The sequence below is a fragment of the Marmota monax genome, unplaced genomic scaffold (genome assembly GCF_021218885.2).
Source record: "Marmota monax isolate L192 unplaced genomic scaffold, Marmota_monax_Labrador192_F-V1.1 WCK01_AAM20220418_F8-fsc00054, whole genome shotgun sequence".
Lineage (NCBI taxonomy): Eukaryota > Metazoa > Chordata > Mammalia > Rodentia > Sciuridae > Marmota > Marmota monax.
The window spans coordinates 9,808,048-9,820,215 of NW_026692145.1; the positions used below are offsets into that span (position 1 = coordinate 9,808,048).

At 35.6% G+C, this 12,168-nt stretch overlaps 1 protein-coding gene across 3 annotated transcripts in view; it reads left to right on the forward strand.

The window, feature by feature from the left end:
- Nucleotides 1-12,168, forward strand: part of Tenm1 (teneurin transmembrane protein 1) — an 815,224-nt gene that overhangs the window by 733,964 nt on the left and 69,092 nt on the right. For all 3 annotated transcript variants that reach the window (XM_058571492.1, XM_046468616.2, XM_046468598.2), the window contains one exon: nt 6,183-6,337. In XM_058571492.1, the coding sequence (XP_058427475.1) occupies nt 6,183-6,337 (155 nt within the window). The remainder of the gene's footprint in view (nt 1-6,182; nt 6,338-12,168) is intronic.

The following is a 12,168-nucleotide window of genomic DNA, read 5'->3' on the forward strand; positions in this document are numbered from 1 at the left end:
CCATTTATTGATAGGGTTATTTGTTTTTTGTTTTTTGTTTTTTGTTTTTTTTGGTGTTAAGGTTTTTGAGTGTTCTATATATCCTAGAGATTAGTGCTCTATCTGATGTGCTTGTGGTAAAGATTTGCTCCCATTCTGTAGGTTCTCTATTCACCTCACTGATAGTTGCTTTTGCTAAGAAGCTTTTTAGTTTGAATCCATCCAATTTATTGATTCTTGGTTTTAATTCTTGTGCTATAGGAGTCTTGTTAAGAAAATTGGGGCCTAATCTGACAAGATGGAGATTTGAGCCTACTTTTTATTCCATTAGGCACAAGGTCTCTGTTCTAGTGCCTAAGTCTTTGATCCACTTTGAGTTGATTTTTGGATAGGGTGAGAGATAGAGGTTTAATTTCTTTTTGCTACATATGAATTTCCAGTTTTCCCAGCACCATTTGTCTAAGAGGCTATCTTTTCTCCAGTGCATGTTTTTGGTGCTTTTATCTAATAAAAGATAACTGTAATTATGTGGGTTAGTCTGTGTGTCCTCTGTTCTGTACCATTGGTCTACCAGTCTGTTTTGGTGCCAATACCATGCTGGTTTTGTTACTGTTACTCTGTAGTATAGTTTAAGATCTAGAATAGTAATGCCATCAGCTTCACTCTTCTTGCTAAATATTGCCTTGGCTCTTCTGGGTCTCTTATTTTTCCAGATGAATTTCATGATTGCTTTTTCTATTTCTATGAGGAATGTCATTGGGATTTTGATTGGGATTGCATTAAATCTGTATAGTCCTTTTGTCAGTAAGGTCATTTTGACAATATTAATTCTGCCTATCCAAGAACAAGTTAAATCTTTCCATCTTTCTAAAGTCTTCTTTAATTTCTTTTTTAGCATGTTGTAGTTTTCATTGTAAAGGTCTTTTACCTCTTTCATTAAGTTTATTCTCTTTTTTTGAGGCTATTGTAAATGGGATATTTTTTCTAGTTTCTCTTTCAGTGGATTTGTCACCAATGTACATAAATGCCTTTGATTTATGGATGTTGATTTTATATCCTGCTACTTTGCTGAATTCATTTATTAGTTCTAGGAGATTTCTGGTGGAATATTCTGTGTCTTCTATGTATAGAATCATATAATCTGCAAATAGTGATAATTTAAGTTCTTCTTTTCCTACCCACATCCTTTTAATTTCTTTCATCTGTCTGATTATTCTGGCTAGAGTTTTAAGAACTATGTTAAATAGAAGTGGTGAAAGAGGGCATTCCTGTCTTGTTCCAATTTTTAGAGGGGTTGCTTTTAATTTTTCTCCATTTAGAATGATGTTGACCTGGGGCTTAGTATAGATAGCCTTTACAATGTTGAGGTATGTTCCTGATATCCCTAGTTTTTCTAGTGTTTGGAATACATCACATCAATAGACTCAAAGATAAAAATCATATGATCATCTCAAGAGATGCAGAGAAAGCATTTGATATATATTTTCTTGTTTGCTTTAAACATGAATACTGGTTAAAACTTTAAACCCTGGAAATTTTTTCCTTAATGCAGATTAAATATTTCCTTATCCAAAAGCTGTGCCTTCAATCATATTTTAAGTGCTAATGAAAACACTGTCAGTAAGCACATCAATGAACATGGCTATTGGTACAAACTATGTCTACAACATTGGGTAACTAGTTTTGGAGATCCAGATGCAACTAGATCAAAATATGAAAGTAAACTTAATCTGAAGATCCTGCTAGCCCCAGATGGCTTTATGTTATCTGAAATCACATCCTCACCTCTGAAGAATAAAGATTAAATATACTGGGTATGTGTTACCTCCTCCCACTCAGTCTAACAAGCAGTAATAGATCAAACTACATCACTATTCCTGGGTTATAGCAATACTCATTATAAGAAGGAAAACTTCTCCAAATAATGGACAAAAATAATTATGTTTTTCCTGCCTGGCATTTCCAATTTGATTTTTATCCCCAGTGAAAATTAAACACCCCTTAAATCCCACCAGCAAAGAGTTTGTAAAACTAGTTTTTTTGGGAAATAGTTTGGATGTTGGATGGTTTCTTGATTGTCTTATAACAGAAGGAATATATGTACATTTAAAATGTGCCCAGGTGCATTTATAAAGCACATATCCCCCAGTTTTCTCAAAGTCCTTGGTACTATTTCTTTTTCAACCCAAAGCCTAAGTATAACCCAATTGAAGTTAACTAAAGAGTCTCAAGGAAAAAGGAGTGTGTTTGGAATTTGGACCATGATAAAATAAGTTGCTACACAAATACATAAAAGGAGAATATTCTACAAACTGTCAGTGGAATAAGCCCTGAAGGCAAATACAGTAGTGAGTATTTAATAAGCCCAGACTTATTTCAAAGGGCACTCATCTGTGGAACTCAGCTGACATGAACAGAGAGAGAAAAGTTCACAGTGTTTAAAACTTCACAAAAGTTAAAGGCAAGAAAACCGTGTATAGTCCAAGATTATTCTTCCTGGGTCATTCCAAATCCTGAACCCTGATGGGGATATTAAGTGTAGTAGTTAAGGTATAGAATTGTCCTTCTCTGTTGTCAGTATAAATATACTGACAGTTACAGTTAGAATCTGAAATGTCCTGCAAAAGTCCCATGTGTTAAAGGTCCTATGTGTTGGTCTTTCACATAGCACTATTGACACATAGTGGAAACTTTAAGAATTGGGAATTATTGGGAGGTCTTCTGGTCATTGAAGTTAGGCCCTTGAGTGGGACCTCACTCCTTCCTCTTTTTTTTACTTCTAGCTGTAAAGGTCTTCATGAATCCTACCCTCCCACCATGATGAGATACCTCACCACAGGCCCAAAAGCAATGGGGCCAACTAACCATGGGCTACAATTCTGACCTAAGCCAAAATAAACCTATCCTCTCTTTATGTGTATTATCTCAGATTTTTTGTTACAATAACAGAAAGCTGATTAATGTATCTCCACAAATACTTTAGTTAAATATACATTCATTTTCTAAACCTTTCATGAACCTGCTTAAATTTTAGAGGATCAGATTCTCTAAGTTTACCACTTTCTAATAAGAGCAACACTTAATTTTATCTTTAATACCTTACTAAAGTTTCAGAGTATTCCTCTTACTCTTGGTTTCAGTATACCTAGAATCTTGGTCCTTTGGCTCTTAAAGGATCTAGCATAGTGGCATTCGCTAAATGTTTAATAAGTGATTCACAATTTCATAAACTTCAAACGCATTTACTGTCACCCTTCTCTAGGCTTGAATCTTAATCCTTCAGTCCTTCCTCTTCTGATGACCAATTTTTAAATTTCACACTTAGTGATATTGCTAGACTGTGGAACCAACCCAGATGCCCTTCAATAGATGAATGGATAAAAAAAATGTGGCATTTATACACCATGGAGTATTACGCAGCACTAAAAAATGACAAAATCATAGAATTTACAGGGAAATGGATGGCACTAGAGCAGATTATGCTTAGTGAAGCTAGCCAATCCCTAAAAAACAAATACCAAATGTCTTCTTTGATATAATGAGAGCAACTAAGAACAGAGCAGGGAGGAAGAGCAGGAAGAAAAGATTAACATTAAACAGATACATGAGGTGGGATGGAAAGGGAGAGAAAAGGGAAATTGCATGGTAATGGAGGGAGACCCTCATTGTTATACAAAATTACATATAAGAGGTTTGAGGGGAATGGGAAAATAAACAAGGAGAGATATGAATTACAGTGGATGGGGTAGAGAGAGAAGATGGGAGGGGAGGGAGGGGGGATGGTAGAGGATAGGAAAGGTAGCAGAATACAACAGTTACTAATAGGGCATTATGTAAAAATGTGGATGTGTAACCGATGTGATTCTGCAATCTGTATTTGGGGTAAAATTGGGAGTTCATAACCAACTTGAATCTAATGTATGAAATATGATATGTCAAGAGCTTTATAATGTTTTGAACAACCAATAAAAAAAAAAGAAAAAAAAGAACTTCATTGGAAGAACTCAGGAGAGTTTTGATATGATTTTCAGTTGTCCAATTTAGTATAATTTTTACACTACAGTTGGATAAAAATTTTCTGAGCATATTTGGATAGATTAAAATGTATAATTCATGATAATATTGATAATAATATATAAAGTAACAACTTTTAATGCCAAAAAAATAAATAAATAAATAAATAAATAAAATAAAAGGCAGATGTTCCTCTTGATTCATCCTCAACTGGAATGTTCTGGAGAAGAAATAAATGTTCATGTGCCACTATTGTTTGACCTGCCTCATTCTTAAAAGTCTGCTTATAAACCTTAAAGGTCCTTATTGTCTCTAAAAAATGATAATGGGATTTATTGGTATAGAATTTACTTGTTTGAAAATGCTGATTTTCTTAGAGAATTCACAAAGGCTGATGACTTTATAGGTATTCAGGGGAAGCTGAAATGAATAAGTTTTAATAAGTAAGTTTTATAGATGTTAAGGACTAGTTCTTTATAAGAAAGATAGGATTAATCAAAGCATATGATATATCCAGGTTCTAATATTAACCTCCTGTCAATAAATTTGCTCATGTAAAAATAATTTATTGTGTTTCCAAATTGTCTTAGATGAGTTTATGTTTACCCAGAAAAATTAGTACACGTGTATATATGCATGTAAAATCTTATATTAGAAGAAGATGCTTATTTAGCACAGAAATGTCTAACTTTTACATGTGCCCAGTGAGTTTTACCAGATCTCAATAAAGGGGAGATGAAAAATGACAAATTATATACTAGTTTGGAAGTACAGTAGTCTCCTCCTTATCCTCAGTTTTACTTTATACAGTTTCAGTTATCTGTGGTCAAACATGGTTCAAAAATATTAAGTGGAAAATGTAATATTAACAATCAAAAGTTTTAAGTCCCACATCATTCTAAGTATCATGTTATAATCTCACACCATCCTGCTCTGTCCAGCTGGAATGTGAATCATCCCTCTGTCCAGAATATCCACACTGTATGTTATCTACTTATCAGTCACTTAGTAACTATTTAGTTATCAGATCAACTTTTGGAGTATCACAGCATTTGTGTTCAAGTAACCCTGATGTAGAAACCTAATGCTATGTTACAATGCTTACTTACATCATTCACTTCACTTCAACTCATTATATAGGCATTGTATCATTTACATCATCACAAGAAGAATGCCTGTTGGGAAAGAGTAAGTACAGTGCAATAAGATACTTTGAGAGAGATCACATTCACATAACTTTTGTTGCAGTATACTATTATAATTATTCCCTTTTCATTAAATTGTTGCGGTTAATCTCTTACTATGCCTAATTTATAAATTAAACTTTAACCCAGTTTGTTAAGGACTGCCTAGGTTTTAAAACTGAGCCCTGCCTTAGTCCTGGCAAAACAGAGAAGTTGATTAGTTAGGTAATGCAGATCATGTTTTTCCTATTTTACCAAAGAGGAGGTTGAAATTTGGAGACAATAACTCAAAATAACATATCAGTTGTAAGTGGTATATTCAATATTAGAACCCAAGCCTTCTAACTGCTATTATACTTTCCAAGAAATAAGACTGTAATTAACACAGTGTGCAAAAACTACTGTGAAATTTTTATTGACTTATTTTTTCTAGAAGCTTAGCCATTCCCTGTGTAATGCCATAATTTTGCTCTCCAACCCCCTCTTAATAGATAATATAGAGGGGAAAAACTCAAGCCAGTCTATCAGAATTATTACAAACCCCCTGTTAACTGAGTATGAATTGATAAAAATAATTCTAATATTTTTAAAGACAGTTACTTTCTAATATAACCATGAAATAAGTAGTGGCTTAGTATGCATACCCAAGAAGAAATGTAACATATAATGCCTCTCCTGGCTTTTTCCATTTATTTTAAAGAGAATATTTTTCTGCTTGTGGAGGAAAGCAAGTATCAGGGTGATGAAAATGTAAACTGGATACAACAAAATGTTTAGACCTGGCTTTATCTCTTTATGTTATTTTTATTGTTTCTTTTTAAAATACAAAGTATGGAGTGTGTGTCCCAACAAGCCTCTCCCATTACTGTCCTGTATATGCTGAGCAAAATTGAATCCATATGTCTTTAAAATGCCTTCCCATTTCTATGGCTTCTTTCAAAATACTGATCATAGTACAAATATGACCCACCAGACTACTAATGCTCATTTGCTCTTTCCCAACAGGCATCACAGTTGATAAGCATGGATTCATTTACTTTGTGGATGGGACTATGATTCGGAGAATTGATGAGAATGCTGTGATCACAACTGTAATCGGCTCAAACGGTCTGACTTCCACACAGCCACTGAGCTGTGACTCAGGAATGGACATCACTCAGGTAGGCACCACTGGTTTTCAAGTATTATCACTCTTTGGCATCATGGAAATGGATAACAATTTTCTCATACAGAAATTAGGTAGAAAGGAAGCCTGGTATATTTATTATAATGCCAGATAGCAGAAGTTGCTGTTTATATGTTACTTTTTGCCTCCTCAGAAAAACTTAGTTGGGAGAAAATGGTAATGCTAGGTGGAATGTTGACATAACAAAGTCTCCCAAATTGGAATCAATTAGAGGATAAAGGCCAATCTTGTTTACTGAACAAGATATATAATTTTATTGTTTTTAAATGAAACAATAGCTCAAATTTGGAAAAGTAGTGACTACAAAATGTCTTTAAAATATTTTTTGATGAATATGAGCATGATTTGTTGTTCACATGTGTATAAACACCTAGGATGTTCTAAAGTTTACTTGAATAAAAGCAGTATCCTCTGAGTTCTGTTTTATATTTGTTTAGCAAAATTTTTTAGCCAATAAGAAAAAATTGAGTGTAAAAAAATTGAGTCCCAAATTCTGATATTATCACCATTATGTATATATGGGGACACTATGGAACATACCACATTGTCCCAGCACTGTGTGGATGCTTAGTCTGCACACACAAGAGGTTGGTATGTGAAATAAAGGAAATAGACTAGACGATCCTCAGAGGGACTTACATTGTTCTAACATTTCATAAATCTGTAACTCTGCTAAAGTAGATTATTAGAGAATCTTTTCAAAGGAATTAGAGTAGATATTGAGAGTTTGGGGATTGGTTAGTGTCTCAGAGAGGATGGTTTGGCTGCAAATAATAAAACACTTGCCTGAAAGTAGTTTAAACAATAAGGTTTCATTATCTCACATAATAATATGACTAAAGACACTAGTAGATTTCCTTCTTGTGTCACATTGGCCAGAATTCAGTCATATGCCCTTTGCTTTCACTAGTCACTGACAAAGGGGAAATAGGATTTTTGTAGTGGATTAAGATCTTCTAGTACTGGGAAACATTCCTTATGTGTATTGTTGTGTGATTCTTGAACCAGTATCAGTGTTCTGTTAAGCAAGGAGTTTTAAGGTTGCTGTTGCATAGGCAACTAGTGGTGTCCTCCACAGTTAGGATATTCCTGTTGCTCCATTGTCATATCACCTGAAACCTAGGATAAAAAGGAAAAATAAAATGAATGCATCATTCAGAAACCTTACTTTAGTCATTAGTTCTAATATCTCCTCCCACCTATACCCAGCATGACTAATCTATAAAACACTAGAGATGTGCCTATTAGGGGTTTCTTATTCTGTGTATGCTGCCTGCCTCATCCCAGAAACTCAGAAAATAGTCAAATATTGTCAATAATAAAATGGGGAGTTGGAAAACAAACAAAATTAACAAATCATTCTTAATACAGATATGAGTGGATCAGACTGTCAAGTCCTAGAATAGTCTCAAGTTTTCTGTGATTCAAATCCTGCAGAAGGCAAAGAAAAGGAGCTTTATTTATGACAATAAAGAAGGGCATGAATATATTGGGGGGAGGGGGGAAAAGATGCATATATATGAATCACTTGTGGGGTGTTTTTAACTTAAAATATGACGCTTTGTACTGTGATCAGTCAACTCTAAACAACTTATCTGTTTCTGTGTGCAAAAGTTATGCTAAAAAGAGAATCCTTTGGCTAAATAGAGCGAACATGATCCTCATCACCATAAAAACTACCTCATCTCTTTTGGTTTGAGATGTAGACTATATGTTCTTTGAATATGTGTAGTAAGTACTCAGCAGACATAGTTAACATATATGCCTGTACCAAAAGAACACTGTGCTGAAAAAAATATGGAGGAGTGGTCAGAGATGAAACTAAGGTGGTTTGCATGGGTGAAATGGTGAAGGACCTTATAAGCATGATAGAGTTGTGATTTTATCCAGTGGACAATGGGAAGCCAAAAACATCATTAAGCAGGGAAATTAATTTTTAAAAGATAATTCTAGATATAATATGGAGAATAAAATAAGCAAATCAGTGCTAGAGGCAGGGAGATCACTTAAAAGACAATTGAAGTAACGAGTGTGATGGGAATGAAACATATCAATGTAGCAATGATTAGAACCTTTTGAAAAAATGCCATACAAATTAAGTTGCTTTCCACTGCTTTTTGAATGTTCAGCTGATACTTCTTTGGAATACAACTTTATGGTGAGACTATGATGCTGCTCAGGGTTATGACATTACATAGGCAAGCAAGGGTAATGGCTGAGTTTAAAGGATCACAGTTTTGGCTGAGGAAACTATACAGATTCTTGAAATGTTGAAACTAAAATCAAAGAAGTTTTTTTTTAATTGTAGATGGACACAATATCTTCATTTATTTATTTTTATGTGGTGCTGAGGATCGAACCCAGTGCCTTGCATGTGCGAGGCAAGCACTCTACCACTGAGCCACAGCCCCAGCACCCTCAAAGAAGTTTTGACGGACTTAATTTCAGACTTAAAAAAGCACACAGGTGGTAGTATCATTCACTCAGAGAATACAAGAGAAGAAGGTTTGAGCAAGGGTTGGAAGATGGGTTCTACCGGGGACATGTTGAATTTGAGGTGCCTTTTTTGGCATCCAGGTAAAAATACCTGGATGTAGATCTAAATCTCAAGGTCTGAAATGCAAACTAGATTTGTCATTAATGTTTTACATATAGCTATGGCAAATAGGGAAGTGGACAAGTCCTCTTAGGGAGGGTACATAACATAAAAAGAAGAGAAGGATTAGCTGGGTGCAGTGACACATGCTTGTAATCCCAGCAGCTCAGGAGGCTGAGGCACAAGGATCACCGGAGGTTTGAAGCCACTCCCAGCAATTTAGCAAGACTGTAAGCAACCTAGTGAGAGCTTTACTCAAAAAAAAAAAAAGTCTAGGGATGTGGCTCAGTGGTTAAGTGCCCCTGCATTCATAACCTGTCAAGTTAGAGGGAAACCAAAAATTTTTGTGGACAAAAAAGCCAAGCAAAGCAAGATTTTCAAGGTCACTATCAAATGCTGCTTAGAAGTCATGGAAAATATGGTGTTTTTTTTTTCTAGAAGCCATTTGGTTTTACACCATTAGGGACTGTAATTAGAGTACCTTTTGTAGAGTACTAATTAATGGGAGCTGGAGTGATAGGATGAGAAGTGAGGAAATAGATAAAGTGAAAACAGATCACTTCTTTTGAGTTGTTTGCCTGGGAAGGGTAGTCTTTGGCTTTGAAAGAAATCAGAGCTCCCATGTGTAAGCAAATCAGCACCCAGGTGGAGCACAAATGGACAAAAGCTGGAGAACACTGAATGAAATCCTATGGGTGAGTGGATAGTGTTTACCAGGGGGAGGCTTGTGTGTGGCACAGCTGCCTAGATGCTCAGCCATTATGGCCAAAGCTTCCTGTCTGTTTAGACAACCGTGGCATGTTGGCGACCGATGTTTCCCATGACTGTACTTAAGAACTGGGGCTATCTTCAATTTGAAAGAAGAAAGCTGAGTAGAGAGCTTCACAACACCTTCCAAGAGCAAAGGCCCAGTTGTTTATAGAGTACTTACAGTGATCCAGCTGAGCTTACGCAGCGTTCAGTTTCATATTTCAGTAAATCAAAATATATTGATGGATGAGGGCAGAGACAAATGTCTAAATGAGAGTGCATGGTTTTTGCTGACAGGAACAGACAATGAAGAAAATAGAGGCCTGTGATGCAGCATGAAGATTTTGAATCAGACTTTAAGAAGAGCTTACTGTTTTCTGAGACTGTGTGGTAGCACCATATATTATCAAAATATTCTGTAGAGTTCCTGCTTCTTGGAACTTTTCATGCAAAAGTTGGATAGCAATAATCTATAAATGCTTGGCATCCAGGACTTTCTGGAGTCAGGAAGATGAACCAACTAGTCTCACTTCATGAAGCCTTCTCTACAGAAGTATAACCATGTTCCTAAAGTTCCTTCTTACCTTCCCATCATTTTGAAACCAAAAAGTCACCAACAAGGAAAGTCTTATCCATGCCAGTATAATATTTGTGGAGGTTAGGAAATCATGCAACAAAATGGTCCTCTTTCTCATATTTATTTTGTCTTCTGCACTTTCTGAGACCAACTAGAGCCTCAGAAAGAAGCAATCCTCCATAGCCTGTCCTAATCTTCAGCAAATCTTGATGTCCTTTAGTAGTTCAAAGAATAACTTCTGTCACTTATTGAGAGCCTACTATAGGCCAGGAACTATGCTGAGCATCTTACTCATATTGCTGAATTTTATCTCAAACACCCAACCACCCTTGAACTAGTATATATTGTGCTGCGATCATGGAGTTAGTCAGTGATACAAGCAAAATTTGAGCACAAGCTTTCTGACCTCAAGCATGCATTTTTCCAGCTTCCATATTTTCAATGACAATTGGAGTGGACCAAATGTCATTGTATTTAGCTGAGTGAAAAATGGTGCTTGGTTGAAGAATATGCTGTTTATTCACAGAATGTGTGTTTAGTGGCACTTAGGAAATAGTTTAATAAAATCTAATCATCTCAAGAAATGAAATTTGCTTTGACAATAAAATCAGCCATTTGTTCAAATCAATATCTTTTCTTTTTTATTTACTGAAATATGAAACTGAACTCTCAGTATAAACTCTGCAGCATAACTTCCCTTTCTAAGCACTGCTATAAACAACCAGGCCTTTCACTTCTGGAGATGAGTTGATTATAAAGAGATTGGCTCTTTATTTCCGTTGTTGCGTTTGAATCTTTCTGCTCTGTACTTCCATCTTATGCCTGACTAGAATGGAATTGGGAATTACACCAAGTCTCTTGGAATGATGGCAAATCTGAACACTGGATTTGCTTCTTGAAGCCACCCTAATGCCCATTCAAAAATCAGCCTAATAGCAAATATGCAAGCAACATGGATCTTTTGCATGCACAGATAATCCTGTTGACCCGCTTCCCATAAGGTGCCCACTTTGATTTATTTGTCTGGAGAGCCCAATACATAATCAAGCCTACACAAATGCTTCTTGGATGATCTGTATACTCCTCACTGGTTCCCAATAGTACCCATTTCTCAGATGGGCCTAATGAAGGGCAGGAGGATCATCCGTGTTTAAGAAGGAAGGAAGGTAATTGGTTCTTCCGAGGAAGAAACTATCCTAATACATTTAGTCTATCAAGCAAGTCTACTAGGAATCCTGCTCCTATCCCCAGTTGTTTCATGCTGGACTCCCCTCCTGAATATTTTCACCATATGGAAACCATCCAGCTTCTTTTCATGTGCTTTTTGTGATAAGGAACTTACTACCTTCCCCCAAGCAGTTCATTCCATCTTTGAATTTTTCTGATTGATAGAAAGTTCTTCTGGGATCCCTTTAACTGTAATGTTTTGTTCCTTTAACTTTTGCCACCTAGTCTTACTGCAACTCTTCAGACTATAGTTATAAATTTAATCTTTTTTCCTATTAAATTCATATACCAGTGAATCAAGTACTATAGTGGATACTTTCATACATATTTTCTTATTTAATTCTCCTGACAATCCTCCAAGATAGATATTATATTCCCCCATTTTTAATAACTGTGAAGAAAGATTCAGGAGAATTGAATAATTTGGTCAAGACCATACAACCAATAAAATGGACAGTGTTGGAATTTGAACCTTTTCAATCTGATGCCAAAATCCACATTATTTTCATCAAACTATCAAACTGCATCCTCCACAATCAAATCCCAAATTAATTTAACTGTGTCTCACTTGGCATGGTTTTGAGTTCCTTCATCACTCTCCTCACTCATCTCTGGACATATTTCCATTTACCCATATCTCTTTGAAAGTGTGGCT